An 18838-nucleotide genomic window follows, 5' to 3' on the forward strand; every position below is an offset into this window, starting at 1 on the left:
GCGTCTGTGCTGCATAGCAGCGAAAATCGTTCACAAGTTGTAGGTCAGGTTCTTGCTAGGCACGAAGCCTGCCTGCTCTGGGGCGACCAGGGAGGTAACCAGAGGGCCGATGCGGTTGGCGAATATCTTGGCAAAGATCTTCATATCTACGTTCATAAGGGACAGCTGTCTGTACGACGCACAATCATTCGGGGGTTTACCCGGCTTCAGTATGGCAACCAGGATCGCCCCCTGCATAGTCTGGGGCATGGTTCCGGAGAAACACATGTCATCAAACAGCATGAGCAGGTGTGGGAGTAAAAGTTCTTGGAATGCATTATAGAAGGCTACAGTGAGGCCGTCACTACCAGGGGCACTCCCAGCCCTCATTCCCGAGAGCGCTAGAATGATCTCATAACGCTCAATCGGTCTCTTTAGAAACTCGCGGTGTAGATTGGACAACCATGGTAGTTCTATATGAGACAAGTAATATGGGACAAGTAATCAAGAATACGCTCCTCTGGGGCGGATCCACGTGAGGAATAAAGGTCGGCATAATATTCTCTGAACTTCTCCGCCACTTGTGTCTCCGTGAGAGGAGTATCCCCCCTGCGTTGATTCCATAGTTGGAATAGCAGTTCTGTCTCTGTGACGTTTAACTAACTGAGCGAGGACCCTCCGTGGTCTCTCCCCCTCCCCAAACGTTCTGGCCGTAGCATATTTCCCGAGGTGCTTTAGTTCTGCGTCACAAAGTGTCTGCCTCAGCTCCCCGTTAACAGCAGTATCAAGGTCCGTCTCACGGGCTAACTCTAGTTCTTAATCTTACGCTCTAGAGACACCAACCTATCACGTATCGACCTGAGAGCTTCGAAATAGTAACCCCCTGGGAAGCAAGTGAAATTAGCAATGGGGAATGGTCAGGGTAGGTGCGTGGTAGTATCGTGCATGCACGGACTTGCTGAAGTAAGCGTCGGGAAGCAAACCAATAATCCATTCTGGTATGAACATTGTGTTGCGCAGAATAGTGTGTGAATCCGCCCTGTAGTGGATGGCCATGGCGCCATACGTCACCCATGTCATACCTCAGAAGTATAGATTCCACCTCCCTGCATGGTCGGCGCCAGTTTTGTGTAAACGTCTGGGTGGTCAAAGTTAGGTCCGTAGACATTTAAGATAATAAGTTCCATACCCTTCCCGCTCCAGGTGGAGAGGGCATATCTGCCCTCCGGGTCCGTTGCAAGGGGTATCAGGGTTACCGAGGACCTCGGGTTCACCCACATCAAAATCCCTCGGGCATGCGAGGTGAAGCCGGCAGCGTCGATGTTGCCTACTAGACCCCTGGAGCGTAACATGGGACAATCAGGGTGTAAATGTGTCTCTTGCAAGAGGGCGATGTCTACTTTGTGTCTGTGGAGGTAGCTCAAAACCTTGCGGACTTTAGGTTGGTAGTTAAGACCGCGTACGTTCCAGGTGAGCAACACCAGAGAGTCGAGAGTGCCGTCAAAGTCAGTCACAGTCTTGTCAGAAGCAAGAAGGCATATCGTAGAGGAGCAATCGGAATTTGTGTAGTCTGGCTGCACCGTGTCGAGGCTGTGTAACAGAACCTAATATAACTAACAATAACCTCAAACTCCCTCCCGTCTGTGCAGGAATAGCAACATAACAGGTTAAGCGGTGCAGTCAAGACATTGCAATACAGTAACCTGCAAATAAGATCAATAGCAATAAGGAAATAGCAACATTTATAGATCATGTTCCAATCCCCCCCCCCCCCCCCGCCCCCACCCCCGGGCCCTTCCACGCCTGGCGATCCCCACTTGGCTGCGAACCCATCCCTCCCTTCCAACCAAAAGGCCCCCCGCCCCCTCTTAAACAACAAAACACATCCCAGGTGTGATTCACTACGAGGCGGATGTAGCTCGTCAAGTAAAAAGGTAACAATGCACAAGTGGGGTCGTACCCCTCAATCTGCCAGACAGAGGTCCCTATCAGCCACGGTGGAATACAATAGCGTTCACCCAAGCCTGGCTCCCCAGATCAGAATTGTGAGCTGTGTCTAAATAGCAATATTACCTTTAGCATAGCACATATCAATAGCGTGACGCCCACTCCACCTTCCATCAGTATTGCACCTAGCTCAGGGAAGGCCCAGATGGGAGGGAGTGAAGTTAGAGCCCCCAGGAAATGCCCCTCTCCATTTGACAGTGGGCCCCCATCCCCAGGGGCGGCCCCGGTAGTGCAGTCTGGCAGTCGCCCCCAGGACCCAGGAATCCAGCTCCAGAAATACAGCCACCCAATCCCCAAAATGTAAAACCGGCCAACAAGCTGCCCCCCGTCCCCCCAGCCAAAGATACTCAGTCAAGGCAGAGGAGAAGCATTCAGTCCTGCTCATCCAGCGGTCCTCCCGCCGCTTTATTCAGGAGGTGCCATTCTGGGGATGTGCACCGCTCCTTCGTCTACTCCTTCAGAGCTTTCTGCAGGTCCTTTAGGTCGGTGGAAATCAACTAACGCCCCTGCCGGTTAACTCTCAGCTTAGCAGGATACAGCATAGCATAATACGCTCCAAGGTGACGTAGCTGCCGCTTCTTAGGGGGCAAACAAACGCTTGCCTCCTGGACCTGTGCCGTGAAGTCAGGGAAGAGCGAGATTGTCGACCCCTCAAACCTCACCGGCTGTTTCTCACAGGCCAGATGTAGGGCCACATCCGGATCCTTGTAGTTTAGTAATTTCGCGATTAAGGGCCTGGGAGGAGCACCAGGCTTCGGCCTCGGGCCGAGGGAGAGGTGCGCTCTTTCTACGACAAACACTCCGGAAAAAGCAGTATCACCCATAAGCGTTTTTAACAGTTTCTCATTGAAGAGCTCCATATTGCCAGTGGGGGTTTTTTTACGGCAGGCCTGTGATGCGTAGGTTGCAGCGCCTGGAGCGAGCCTCCAGGTCCTCAGTTTTGTCCTGCAGTATCTGGAGCACCTTGCCCAGCTGTTTATGCTATGCATCTAGGGTGGTTTGCGCCTCCTCCGCCTCTGTTCGCCTGCGCTCTGACATGTCCAGCCGTTCAGCGTGTTTGTCTAAGCATTCGGCCATGCGGTCCATTGGATATGTAAAAGCGTCCATCATGGCACCCAGAGATGTTATCCCTCCCTGTAGATTCTTTTCCATATTCACCAAGAGGGTGCGGATATCTTGACCCGGGTCGTCAGCAGCCTGTTCCCTCGCGATGAGCTCATCCTCAGGGGTGGGTTCCCTGACTCTGGACTTCCTCGTGTCAAATGACAGTTTAGGTTGTGTCTTGTCCACTAGCCCCATATTCACGAGGATCGAGGAGTACCAAGCAGGCAGGCAGGCGGCACGTATAAATGGCGGCCCCTTACCGCGTTAACGTTATCCGTTCGGCAGGCCAGGACCGTAATGTATGGAGTTCAGTGCTGTCCTCCTCACAGAGACCGCCCCAGCTCCGGTGTCAAAAGACGGTCTCCACTCTGAGTCTCCAACCACTATTACTTGTATGCCCCCCGTTGGATGGAGAACACAGAGCGCCTCTTTGTATCTCCCACCTCAGGCCAGTGAGACGACCAGTGTTCGCAGGGAACAGGAGGTCACCTGTGGTGGCGTTCCAATAGGGGAATGCTCAGGGGTTCTGCAGTGCGCCGCCACTCCTTAAAGCCAGCACCCTGCACAGCTTGCGAGGCAGAACCCCCACATCTAGCAGCGCTTCAGTGGAAACATCCAGGCCCCCAGTCCCCAGCCAATCAGGGATCAATGCCGGCCACGCAGTTAGGTTCCAGGCACCGTCGCTCCTCTTGCAGCAACCAGCACATGACTCTAGCAATCCTTCCAGCGCTCGTTAACCCACCTTCAGAGTTTGTGGTCTTCAGGGCCCCCCAGGGGACAGGCCGCCAGGTCTATGCCTCTCAGTCCTGTCTGCAAGGTGCGCGACCGCGCCGGAGCGGCCCTCGGCGTCAGGCCGCCCTCCCCCTCAAGCAGGCCCAGCGTTATGTGTCCAGGGGAGAGACCGGGGCGCCCTCCGTCACCGGGCCCTCCAGGTGCCCACTGCCGCAGCTTTCCGCCAGCACCAGACAACCTGTCCCAAGCTCCTCAGTCAAGGTCCTCCAGGCATGCCGTACACGATGCAGCCCCTGTGTGTCGGATCTCGTGTTTCCGCGTGGGGAGGGGGGGTGGGGGGGGACAGCGCACCACCCAGCCGGGCAGCGCGTCCCCATCAGAGCATCAGCACCGGGGCCCAGAGAAGCCCAACCGCTCCCGCACCGCCGGCCCAAGCCGTCGCCGCCCTCCGGGCCGCAGGGGGAAGGGACATCTCCACTCTCCCGCGCCTCACTAAGGAGCTCCGTCGGTCCTCGTACCAGTCGGCGATCTCAGCGTCGGGGCCAGGTAGGAGGCTCGCTCTTTCGGTCAGGGGTTACAGGGGAGCTCAGGAAGTCACCAGCTCAGAAACCTCACAATCAGGATACGGCAGCTGCAGGATATTATGCGGATAGTGTGGCAGATCTCCGGAGTACTCGGCTAATGCGGCCATCTTGGTCGCCAGCTAGCTCCGCCTCCAACAATTCAAAGAATTATGGTAATTACAAACAACTAAGTTTCATGTAAATCAATAAAATCTCATTTTAAAGTGCGTCACATATTAATCTTACATATTATGAGCCGTTCCATTCTTCATTTCCACCAACACAACGAACAAGGTGACTGCCAGTTCTTAAACATAACACGTCAAACATTTATAATCAACAAAATGTTCAATCCTAGCAGTTAATTAAGAGAATACGTCAGACATGTATAGCTGGAAAAGGGAATTCCAGCATTTTCAGCAAAGAAATAACAGCAGAAAACGAAAAGCTTCTCAAAGCCACCCGCATTATTATCTGCTGAAAAGTTTTAACTAATATTGGTTCAAAGTAGGTAACATTATTAATAAAAGTTGAGCAGATGAAAATGAAGCTTGCTTCAACGATTGACAAGCTACAAATATCAGAGAAATATTTATTTGACTACATTAAGAGGATGCTGAGAAAACCCAAAAGTACAGGACTTCAGGAACTTGATCTCAAGTCAGGTATATAAGAAAATATTTATGAAAAGTGCACTTACACAGCTTTCTCAATAGCGCCAATCTCATTTGACATTCCCAGTCCATAATAACCAAGAGCACCTAAACCGATTGTTGCTCCTCCTGCTACTATCAGTTTTCCCATTGAATGAACTGCAAATAGAATAATAAATACATTTTTAATAGAATGCGGAGAAAAAAGAAGAAAAGAAAAATCAAACAATTTAAACGTGATCAAGGGTTTTGCTTTAAGGATTACGTTTCCATTCGGACAACAGTGGAGCTGTGCTTTCAAAGTGACTAACATGGACAGGTAATGGATGGGCAAGTTGAAAATGTTCATGTACATTTTTTTTCTTCAATTCTTTTTATTGAACATTAAGAAAAAGAAAAACAAGCTTCAGACCATCATCAGTTACATTGTAACAGTACAGGATGAACATTATCACACGCTTCCCAGAACATGACTAATATGTTCCTGTAAATTTAACCTCCTTACAACATAAACGTGCTTTAACCTGAACATAAAAAATACATATCAAAAAAGTGGGTAGAAAATGTGCTTTTATTAAAAGTGCAAAACATGAAAAGGCTGCCATTTGTGCAGAAAGCTTTCATTTCTATAATTTTTTCACTGCTAGGCCTCAATATTTTCTTGATTCTTTCCTCTCCCTTTAAGAAAAGAAATGCCTTTTCGTAAACAATGATTTAACGTTTTTACTGAACTGTGGAACTTGACAGCTTTATGAAATGTGCGGATTGCGGCAAAATGTTTTTCTTACTTCCTCACACCATCTGACATCATATTTTGGATTGTTTCCTCTGACACATGCTTATAATGAACAAGTATATTAATTAAATAAATGCTAATTGTACGTTTAAATTCCATGATCTAACCAGGACATGCTAGATATTGATGTTTCAACAGCAACTCATTCTTACACAATGGGACACTGAACAGATAGGTTTGCAAAAGTTTCTTATGAGAACCTTCTTAGGTGTATCTTCTGGTAATACACTGTTGCCACATTCAAATAGGTACATGTTGACATGGACGTTTACCGTGGGAATTGAGGGAGAAGACGATGGACCATCGGAAGATCTTTCCTCTTGGCAGTAGATCACATAACCACCTGGTTTCTGGGGAGTTCGACCTTTACATAGTTAGGAGTCTTTAGCGCCAAAACTCTTAATCGCTCTTTTCCAAAATAACTTTATGGGTTTTTGCTGGGAAAAGTCAGGCTCTGTAGTTCAGAATAAGGAATAATTCCTTTAGGGAACACGCTGTTATTTTGCATGGTTGTTCTAACTACATTTTCTCTATATTTTTGTAAATGGATTTGACTAAACTGAATAAAAAGGACAAAAATACTGGTTAATCACGTAATTGAAAATAAAGATTTTAAAACTTCTTCAAACCTCCCATCACTGACTGAACATTAAATGCTGTAAGTTGATGATTATTGAACTGGGTGGCAAGCAATAGCTAAAATTGTGGTTTTACCCAAATTTCTATACCTATTCCTGATTCTTCCCTTACCACTCCCTGCACATTTCTTCCAACAGTTGCAATGACATCTAATCTCAATAGCATGGGTTGACAAAAAGCCCAAAACTGCGTGGGAAATCGTTACAATTCCACTCCACTAGGGCAGTCTCAATGCACCTGACATGGTGCTATATGCACAACCTCCCAGGTCCCACTGTCCACTGCATTGCACCAAGCATACAAACCTACATGCACAGGGACTACCAACTGTGGACTGCGTCTGGTGGGTGTGGGACAAACTGAGACATTGTGCCAACCTACAGGGGATTTACGCCCCCTCTATCCCCATAGCGCACAACCCAATGGCACCGGCACTACAGGACGTGAGCGCAAAGTCTAGGGCACACATACAGAACCTGTTCACATTCGCGGACTTATATCCTGATGACCCATTCCTTCCCCCGCCTACACTGACAGATATTCCATGGCCCAATGCAATGGACATACTTTTATATCACCGGATGTATGCCACACTCAACATGCTACTTTCCCCCACCCGCGCTACATGCCCTGGAACACATGCTGATCAATGCCCCTCACCGCAAGCTGGTTACATGCCTCTACATTATTATGCAAGACAAAATGCACTACTAAAGCACATGCTCAAAGGATGATGGACACAGATTCACCTATAACTACTGGGCAATGGACTTATTGCTGTGAACAAACTGCCACTTTCTCACCAAACTATAGACTACATCTCATACACTTCAAGTTCCTTCACCAGTTATATCATACACCCGTGCAGCTACACTATACAGGCTTGAAAGGAGGAGGAGGCTGCGAGTGATGCTCGACACCTCAGGCCTCTTTCCTACACCTGGCTGGGGAATGCCCTAGAATAGCTTTTTTTTGCATGAAGTGCCCGCTACACTCCGATGGATCACCGGCCACCCCATACCGCAGTTGCCAACAGTAAGCCTACTAGGCTATGTTAAAGATTTACCCAACGGAATGCCGGCACCTAACAGGAATGCTCCTACTTTTGGCTAAACGTCAACTTGCTAAACACTGGGGGAGAAGGTCTGTTCCTAGGGTCACACTGTGGTTGCACGATGCAACATACTGTTAAAAACAACTAACCAACTACTGGGAAATGATGCCCCCAACAGCCAGACCCAAAGATATTTGGGAGAAATTTTTAACATATCTGAGTTTGCGAGATTCTCCTATACTTTAAACGTTTACAGACCAACACCCAAAACTTGCCATACCCATTATGGACAATTTGGAGGGAGAACCAATACTGGGGGTTCAGAATAGCGTCGCACTGCACAACGGTTGGCCATGTTGTACTGCCTTGCTTCATGCGCCCTCTCCTGACACATTGTTTAATATAGCCCTTTACATGTATAACATTTGCACCCTAGAGGATTATTGATATAATCTTTACGGTCCGGAAGGCTTCTTAAGCTTTAATACATTAAAAAAACTTTATAAAATCAAAGACACTATGTATTTTAAATATATGCAGATACAAGATTTCTTGATTAATAAAATGAAAATTGAGAGTGTAGAGCAATCAGACATTTTACAATGTATCTATTCGAATCATATTAAATCTCTTATTAGTAAAAGTTACACTCTTTTAAATAAAGGCCATGTTGGTGATTGTGGGAAAATGGCGGACAAATGGACTAGCAGGTTGGGAACCAATATTAATTCTAACCAGATTACGGGCTCACTTAAACAAATAAATCGAGTGGTTCACTCCTCAAACCTAAGGTTACAATTCTATAGGGCAATCACCCAATTATACTATACACCACAAAGAATTTCTAGCTGGACTTCTGGCAATACTTCCAATGAACGTACCAAATGCTTAAAATGCAATAAAGAAGCTGCTGGCATAGAACATATGCTTTATCAGTGCCCGAAACGTACAACTTTTTGGTCGGGAATAACAGACGTTCTTAACAAAAAACACATATGATCACCGACTCTCCGCCCATCTAGTTCTTCTAGACATACAAGACACCAACAGCAACTTTAAAGATTTAATAACAATTATTTTTGCTTGCGCCAGACTGGCCATTGCGCGAACTTGGATATCGAAAGAACCCCCAACTGTCATGGATTGGTGGTATCTAATTCATGAAATTTACACGATGGAGCTCTCATTGGCTAAACTAAGAGGCCCAAAAGCATTAAAAAGAAGGGAAAAAATATGGAAAACATTTATTAACTAAACGCATGATCCTACTGTGTAACCGGCACGCTTGTTCCTTTTTGTATCTTTTGTAATCTACTGTTTTCTTTTTCTTCTCCTCTTTTCTTTTCCATACACAATGACAATTATATGTATAGCTAATTATATATGTATGTATAACCAATGTGATTTCATTATTGTATCTATTTTTCCTCTTGCAATAATTAAAATTTAAAAAAAAAGAGGATTATTGCTATAGCGAAGTCCATAATTTGCACCCCGTTATGAAGCTGTCCTCACATGTCTGCTATGCCTTCACTCCTCCTACTCCCCCATTCCCCCTCCTCCCTTCTTCCACATCAGCTATCTGCCTGTTGTAATTGTTGGCGGCTGTCACCTTGTATTGATGCACTAAATGCTAATAAAAAGATTACAAAAAGAAAATAAATTTGGAGTGGTCATACCACCTGCAGGCACCATCTTAAATGGCAAAAAGATTAGTATGTTATCAACGGTTGTCGACAAAATAGCAACTAGCACATATGGAGCTTTGCATGCAATTAATACAGAACTAATCGCTATACGGTTAAAGGCTTTACAAGACCGACTTGCCTTAGACGTCTTACTCACAGAAAAGGGCAGTCGGGAAAATGCTTAAATTAACTCCTTGCTGTACATACATACCAGACGAGAGTAGGGAAACAGAAGGGTTTGCAAAGAACACCTCCAGATTAGAACCTGAATTATGTGAATTAGAAACACCAGGTTTGCTTGAAAATTTAGGAAAAGGAATTGCCACAATTGGAAATTGGTTATGAACAGCAAGAAAGTGTGTATTGAAAGCTATTCTAAGGCCAATAGCAATAGTGGGGCCTTGTGTAATAATTCTTTACTCGCTGCTCTTGGGCTGAAGATACATATTTCGCAAGAGAAAAGAATGGTTTTAAAAGAATGGAATAAGAAGGAATTGGGCTCTAGGGCTCTTATGAATGACAAGTACATTTACTCAATTAAAATGTAAGGATTTGAATAGAAAAAGAAGACACTCAACTGTGACCTCTGAAACGTAATCACTTGAGAAACAGATATGTGATGATTAATAAAATCACCAGAGGGGGATTGTGGAAGTTGAATTTTTTTACGTAAATTTAACGTCCGTAATATAGAAAGGTGCTTTATCGCTTACATAGAAAATGCAAATCAAAACAGTGTTTAGAAAATGTCCTTTTATTAAATGTAAAAAATTTGAAAATGCTGCTTTTTCTGCAGAAAGCTTCCATTGTTGTATTTCTATCTAGGACCCTAATTCGATATTCCCGATTCATGCCCTTATGTGGTTATAAATAATAGTATCCTTATAAAGGCATAAGAATCATATCCATATTCAGTAATAGCCCATGCAGTCCAAAACACAGCATGGCTACTCCCATAGACTCCTAGAAAGCACAACGCGTTCTTTAAACAAAACAGGCCTCCAGCAGCCCGGGAAAACCCCCTGCTCTTGTTTTGATTTGCACAAGACCTCCTATAGTCCAGAAAGAACTGTTAGTTCTTAGTGACGTCTTATGTCCAACCTTACGTCAAACCCGGCACCTTTCAGGTATAAATATACCAACGTTCCCTTAAGCAAACACACTGTGGTTGGGAACAGAGCAACGTTCTACTTGCCCGGGAGCCCAGCTGTTATGAAAGCCGACGGAGACCGCCCCTCCCCTTGACGCACAGAGAGATGCTGTCTTTTTCTCCAGCCGAGAAAATCCAGCTCCGGTGTTCCCAAGTCTCCCTCGCGGGTTGCTGTGAGATCGAGTCCTGAGAAGCGAGATACAAGACCTCCTTCATTCTATAACCAAGGTACGGAGCCGATTACAACCTTAGAGAGAATTCTTGATTCAGATACTTGGCAAAACTTAACTTAGCTTAAAACTGCAACTTACTTACTCCTTCCCACGTATTAGGCTTAGGTCAGGTACACTGGGGTAGGCATATCTTTGAAGCACCAGTGGAGTTCGTTAGTCAATGTTTTTATGTAGGTACATATTTTATCCATTTTAAAGTATCATATGGCTAAGAAACCATATCAATGCTTTTACAGTATTATTTCATAATACTACTTTTACTGTATGCACTTTACTTTACAATAAGTATTGCAATTGTGGCAATTCATTTCTCTTGCATGAGAAGACTGCTCAATAAAATACACCTTTTAATGAAAAAGTCCATTTGTCTCTAGTTCTCTGCAATCTGGTGGAACTAAGCATGCACAACTGACTGAGTGAAATAGCTGTCTATTGTTTCACACAACTCTGAAGATACACTCTTTATTCTGGGGGAGCAAAGTTTGTCATGTTTATGCGGTTGTCGGAAGCTAATCCCTTCTTGTCTAAATCAGGACGGTTAACCCTTTCCTGAACATTCAAGAAAGTTTCTAGTGACCTCTGAGCTAGCTGGCAAAACTAATTAAGTCTAACATAGTCAGTAGAGACCTAGAGGACCTAAGTCTTACGTCTACACTGCTGTTTATGTTATTCCAATGCGCAGAGCCTATTGGGAATATAGGAACTACACTACATCGCGCCCAATGTTTGGTAAGGCGATAAAACTAACGCAAGACACTAGAGTAACTTAGTCGTGCTTTTCACACAGACCCCTTTCTCCCGTAAAAACCCCAATAGACGTCTGGAGTGGGTGAAAGGTTAATATCCGCCGGAACTTAGTAGGACGAGAATCCTATGGATTAGTTCTTGGTTTAGTCAACGTTGAAGGATACAGTGTTCCAAAATATTGTGCACCTAATCTTGGTTTCCTTGAAACTTGCTCTACAAAAAAACTCTCATTAAACAATGTCAGAACAAGGTGACAACAACAAAACTGTGATGCCGCAGTAAATGTGAATCAAACGGGTGCAGATCTTACAGGGTTTAATGATAACGACCCGGATGCAATCATCATCCCGGACAACATAAGAAGAACTATAACTCTTAAACTTATAGAAAATAGACTATCATCCAGAAACTTATAGAAAATGGACTATCATCCAGAGGTGGTACGGCCATATTCGTAATAGAGGCACATGAGTTTCGGCAGGCAGAGGTATTCTACACATGGATACATTTTACAGCAGCACATGCTGTGACAAAAGATTTCCACTATTACAAAATAGAGGAACCTCCGGATATATACACTCCTTTCGAGGACGTTGAAATCCCACTAACTTACCAAGAGCACCTGCTCTGGTTTAAAGGCGCCCTAAAACATCAAAATCACATCACCAGGCACGGTCCACTAGGTAGACCAGGAGCCACGTGGCCGGTTCTAGCCAGCTACACACCACATCCAGACATTGATAACATGTCAGGCGTGGAACTTTTAGCTCAGCTAAAAATAATAATTAAAATACATAGACAATTAGTCCAATATGTCATGCGGACTGCAACAGTCCAACCAGCAATTAACATCCCACAACTGACCTCTCATCAGGGGAATACAAACAAAATTACACCACAGAACATACTATCATGTCTCGGTAAAACACCCATAAAACGGGAACAAATTCCATTCTGGTTAGCTCAGAAAATAACTCAAAAAGAGGCAGCATTTCCCAATACTACACCTCATGAGAAACACAGAATTCTGACTATCTGCCTCCCAATGGGGGTTGCACCACATGAGGAGGACTGTGACACTTGGGGCACGGTCTTTGTTTCCATCTACACAAAAACACATGGTGTTCAGTCTATGGCGGTAATACCAGATGTACTAAGACAAATTCAAAACGAATACGGTCCAGAACCTGCCTTAAATCTGGGTATGAAATTACTTAAAGACTTTAAACAGGTCTCGGCTATACTATTGGCCAACATAAGAGGAGAAGCAGCATGTGTGGCAATCTGCCAGAAATTGAAGGAAACAGATATAACAGACCAACCATTTGAACTTGCCAGAATCATAGAAAAATCCTATGAAGAGCTAGGAAGAGATAGTTTGGGTGGGAAACAGGTAAAACCCAAACTAACTGAAAATTCTGAAAAAACATTTATTAAAAATAATTTAAATACTCCAAAAAAGGGTTGGCAGGGTAATAAACAATCCACTCCCAAGGAAAAACATTTCCATTCCAGAGGAAGGTCTCCTCAACGGAGAGAAAGATCTCCAGGCCGAGGAGGCAAGTCTCCCCAAAGGGAACCCTCTGAGGAAAGATATAACCTTATAGATAGGGATAAATTGAGAAAACCTGATAGATATCAAGATATTGATACACGACCCTCTCGATCTCTTCAGACTTCCTTACAGAAACCGGAAAGAAGAGGACAGTCATAACACAAGGAAGAGCACGTCAAGTCCAAAGACAAAGAACCTGCTCATCAAAGTAATAAATCACAATTTCCCAGAAAGAAGGTAGCAAGTATTAAAATTAAACATGCCGAGGATTCTGAGGACACAACTGAAAAATGGAGAGTGGGCTCAGACAATGCTAGACAGCGCAGCAGAAGGGACAATAGCTCGCAAGATCCTGATGAATCTTCTGGAGACAGTGGACACGAATGAATACATTCAGGTGGAAACTGCACACGAGTCAGTGTGCCCCATAAACTATGTGAAATAACATTACGCATAGAGGGAGATGAAACTAGGAAAATAAAAAGGTCTCTTTTGGGAGAAACCTTCAAAAGGCTATGACATCCTGTTAGCTGAAAAAGACTGGCCACCAGAGTTTGTCAGAGTGCCCTCATGGCGAAGAAATGATTATGCCTGCCTTCTCGAATCACATTCAGATTCATAAAAAATACACATTGGCAAGATAATGGGCAGTGGCCCAAGCCCCTGCACTATACAAAAATCATGTAGGATGGGATGAGGAGTCTCCTCCACACAAAATCTAGTTAAAAAAAAAATCAACCCACTGCACAAAGGCGGTACCCAGTTAAACAAGAAGCTAAAAAGCAAGTCAGGGAGATCTTAGATCAACTTGAATATCAAGGGGTGATTGAAACATGCACCTCACAAATGAACAATCCTTTGTTTCCTGTCTCCAAGCCAGACTATTCATATCGCCTAGTTTTGGACTACAGACATGTAAACTCCTGCTGTAAAACTTTTGCTGTACAAAACTCACACAGTGCAGCACTAATGAATAACATTGTGCGCAAAAAATATAATAAAACGACATTAGATATCTCTAATGGATTCTTCTGTCAAAACATTGCAACTGAAAGCAGGTATTTGACAGCTTTCTCAATAAATGGGTCGCAAAAACAATTTTGCTGACTCCCACAGGGATTCAAGAATAGCCCAGGATTATTCTCAATAAGGGTAACAGAGTTACTACAAATATATGATGATGAGGCATTATCATATGTCGATGACATCTATCTTACAGACGATGACCTGGAGACTCACTTAAAGAGAGTGAAAACCATAATACTTGGGTTCGCATCAGAGGGTTACAAATTCAAATTTAAAAAGTCAAGAATTGCCCATCTGACAGTCCTATTTTTAGGATATGAATTATCAAGTGAAAGCAAAAGCCTGGCAGACAACTTCCTAGAGAAGTGTGCAGTACTCCAAGCACCAAAAACGCTGAAAAATTTACAATCAATACTAGGCTTCCTGAATTTCGGTAGTACATACATTCTAAATTACGCAGAGAGGGTTAAACCTCTCTATGAATTAATAAAACCTGATTTCAAACCAATACATTGGACTCAAACACACACCGAAATTTTAAGATCACTACAAACAGACATGTTAGCTCAAACAAAATTGCAAACTCGCGAAAAGGTACGCAACCTTGCAATCCGAGTGATCCAAGGAAAATGCAGATTCACATACCTGACCTCTAATGAGGAAGAAACGGTACCTATAGCTTATAAATCACATTTGTACACTCAAGCTGAAATGAAATTCAGCTCTACAGAAAAAAGTCTGACAGCGGTTCAAACTGCTGTAGCAAAACAAAGAGCCCTAGCCCAAGGCAAGAGAATAACTGTTTATACGGCAGAATCAGCCCTTGAGTCAATAAGTCCACGCAATCTGAATACAGTGGCATTAGATCCAAAATGGATACAATGGGAAAATTCTCTTGCTACAGAAGACGTGAAATACTATTTTGACCCGAAACTGAAAAAACTAGATCTAGAATATGAACAAGACTATCCTCTGCCAATCGAAATTCTGCCTCTATAACAATATACCTGCGTGATCTATATGGACAGATTCGCACAACACTAAGATGTAGATAAAAAATCCTACAATGCAGCGTGCGCGATGGTTAAAGGTTGCTGGCGCTCTGGTAAATCCAAACCGATGATTACCAAAACTGAATCACTCAGAAACTGCTCAGCGAGCTGAAATAAGATCTTTAAAGATGGCGCTTGAAAATGCCAATCGTGAATTCCGCACACCGATAGTGTGCGAGTCGCATTTCTGCGTCAAGTCATACAACAGTGACATGAAGACATGGAGCAAAAACGGTTACAAAGATGACACTGGTGCCACAATAAAGCATAAAACGCTTGGGAAAAAGTAGTTCTGTTAAAGAAAGAACTACAAAAGACTCACGTGATCCATACACATCATCAACGTGATGGCGTTCACGTTGCAGGGAATTCATTGGCTAACACAGCCACAGCAGAAGCAGTTCAACCGGCAGCCGTAGACACAAAAAAGCGTTCAGAAAAACACATAGATGGGGAAACCATGCTGGCAGTAAAAGCCTCATTAAAAGGCGATTATGCAGCATTACCTCTCAACTATCCACTCAGTAATACATACATAATTGATGCAAACTCCGTTCCTTTTGCTCAAACCCCTGGAGTGGGGGATAGAGTAATTCCAAATACGAACCAGAGAGTTTTCTTGATTGAAGACGCACACATGGGACTGGGTCCGAGGCACCAACAGATCTTGAAATCTCTAATAGAATCACAATCAGAATACTGGTGGCTGGGGATGAGCTTACAAATCTACAAATTTGCAATGGATTGTCCAGACTCAAACAGAGATCGCAGTTGTGAACCGGACCAGACTATTGCCAGGACACCTTTATTAGAAAGCATCAGGCAACCTATAACGCAGAAATCCAACCGGAGAAATGCGTCCCCATAATTATTAAGACAAAATTAACTTAAAAATGTAGACCACCAGCACTCGGCTGACGCCAGAACTGTTATAAAAAGATTTGCAAGTCTTTATCGGCACATACGCAATTGGCATGCTATATTCTGATCAGGGTCCTGCGTTTAGCTCTCGAGCTTACAAAGAGGCCATGAACAGCATGGGCATCGCATTGCGGTACTCTTCTCCGTTCCATCCTGCGGTAGTGGAAAGAAAAACCCGTGACATAAAGCAATCTATAACGGCGAGGGTATTAGGTTCGGGTGATGGGTGGGTCAAACATTTAATAAGTGTCCAACGTAGTCTTAATAACATGCCAAGAAATTCTCTAGGAGTTATCAGTCCATACGAACTATTGTTCGGTACTAGAATGATAATCCAGGATCTGGATCGTCAGACTTCAGTGGCAGAAGAAAAAACCTTTGATATCAAAGACAGTTTGGCTGTTTTACAGGACTTGAATGAAACAAGAAAGAGTCCCAGTAACAAAGTTTAAGCCAACAACCATTGAAGAACCACCTGTCCCAGCAAGACCTGTCTGGATTCCGAAGATTGGGGATCTGGTCAGAGAAAAGATCGCGGTAAAGAAGGAATTTGGGCCTTCTTACAGAAAAGCAGTACCTGTCTTATCTGTCAGCGGAACAAGATCAGTAGTACTACCGCCACTTGCTGGTAAAAAGGAAAACAGAATTGTTTCCATCGATCTGGTGGAACCACAAACATGTGGCCAATAATAAATAGCAGGCCCAGTGGACTACCATGAAATAACAGAAGACCAAACTTTGCTACAATCCAAGAGGTTCAAACAGAGACTAATCACATTCGATAAACCTGCAGTAAATAACAAGGGACTATGCAACAAAGCCATGGAACTTGTGCCTCTTGAAACCCAAATTGCAAGAATTCGTGAAGATACACCAATCTATAACGATGTGGCATCAGAATGTACAAATGTAACAAAAGAAATTGCAAAGATCAATAGAAATCCGGAAGCAATCCCACCAATTGACAGAACAGCATCTGGCTATTTTATCAACTTTGATGACTTTTCCGATGATCCAAGTGAACATGGAGACAAGCCAGCAACAAAAACGTTCAAAGAAATAATTACCGAGCTTTTACACCAACTAAAAGAAACATATCTGATTTCACCTTGGATTGAATTTTGGATTGTGTTAGGTGTACTTTTTCTCCTGCTTTGGCTCATCATGGTTTTGTCCTTAGGTAGATTCATTGATGGAAAATATAGTACAATGGACACAGCAAGTCAGAACATCAACTTGGTCTTAAAGTCTCACAGATCCTCTCACATCGAGAAAAGAGAAATATCATCAGTGAACATTACAGCCAATCCAATACCTGGTGGTATAGCATGGGACAGAACTAAATATGATATTTATGGCCTGATTGAGCTCTTGAAGTATCCACACCAGTTTAAGGTTTCCTTAAATGACTTTGTGATACCAAGTTCTTTTTCTGATGATTGGGACTATGAAAATATTAATAATATGATGTCAGATTTAGTAATGTCAGCTAAATTCACTGAACATGATTATTTACAGGGTTCATCAAATTATGAAGAGTTATACTGTTACAATCACTATGGTCATCACTATTTGCGTAAATCTGCACAACCTAGAAATGTTTTCATTATAATCAATGGGAACATTGTCCAAAAGGCAGCTCGAAGACATTCTATGAGAAATTTCCATACTTCTCAGGATTCAATATTAGTGATCCAGAAACGTTTTATTTTAAACTGGTAAACAGAACAGGAATGAAAACAATGTTGACAAATACTAAATTGATTTATTCTGAAAAATGTTATGACAAAATGTCTACATTTGGTTTTGAGTTCTGGAAAAATACCATTGAAACAAAAGATTGGCAGGTACAAGGTCTAGAATCATTATTTAGAGCCTGCATGATCCCAGAACAAATAAAATTCCTGAATGATACCATTCAACAAACTACTTGTCTTGGCCTAGCTAAGATAAAAGACTTAAACAAACCGTCTATTCCGAAGCCCATACCTGATAGCAATAGCACTACAGATGTGGAAATAGACGTATCCCATATTTTTCACCAAAACAGAACAAATCCTTATTGGAAAAAATGGTTGATCAGGCCCACAGACACAAACAACTGTCAAGATAGATACCTGAACAAAAAACAGGGGTTAAAAATGACCAGGCCAGACCCAAGATACTCCCAGAGACAACATCCAGGGATAGTTACAACATACAGTGTAGGGAAATTATGCCTTGAGTGGCTACAGAAATCCACACTGGCTGAAATTAAGCAACACTTGAATTTACGTAAAGAAGGGGCTGACTTGCGAGATTTCATAATGGGACCTCGCAAACAGCGTAAAAAACGTTTCATACCGGCCGGTATATACGCTGCATACAACGAAGCTTGGAAAGTAATGCAAATTGAGACAGCAGAAAAAATACGAGATATTGATCGTATAAATTTGGAAAAAGCACTTTCTGTTGTGGACAATGGGTTAACGACTGTCTCCCAGAATATATTCACTGGACAGTATTATATCATCTGCCTTTAATATAATAGAGCAAGACTTACTAATGTTACAACGTGGTCAGTCCCAATTGCGTTCTATTGTACAGCTTGGCTGGACGTTGCAAAACCTACGTTCAGGCTACGTGCCATGGCGTCTAATCAACGTAACGTCATTATTTTCTATCTTTAATCTTACTGATAAACAAATCAGTTTGGCACAAAAAGGAGCAGATTATACGATTCTGAGCATTGAAAAACTTGAGAGATTACCATTGACCATGTCAGAGAGACCTGTCATTGAATGGATAATACACGGACCAATTACAATTCCGATAACTTTCCAGTTTAAAAATTGCCAAGAATATATAGCAGCAGGCCAGTATGAAAGGTTGGGTAAAGGATACATCAAATCAACCTGGGATTTACCTTACACACACACAAATGTTATAGTGAAGGCAAA

General features: G+C 43.3%; 1 protein-coding gene across 2 annotated transcripts in view; it reads right to left on the reverse strand.

Annotated features, from left to right (window-relative positions):
* Positions 1-18838, reverse strand: part of GHITM (growth hormone inducible transmembrane protein) — a 310682-nt gene that overhangs the window by 165460 nt on the left and 126384 nt on the right. For both annotated transcript variants that reach the window (XM_086922078.1, XM_086922077.1), the window contains exon 4: positions 5086-5197. In XM_086922078.1, coding sequence (XP_086778204.1) covers positions 5086-5197 — 112 coding nt within the window. The remainder of the gene's footprint in view (positions 1-5085; positions 5198-18838) is intronic.

The sequence above is a fragment of the Lissotriton vulgaris genome, chromosome 5 (genome assembly GCF_964263255.1).
Source record: "Lissotriton vulgaris chromosome 5, aLisVul1.2, whole genome shotgun sequence".
Taxonomy (NCBI): Eukaryota; Metazoa; Chordata; class Amphibia; order Caudata; family Salamandridae; genus Lissotriton; species Lissotriton vulgaris.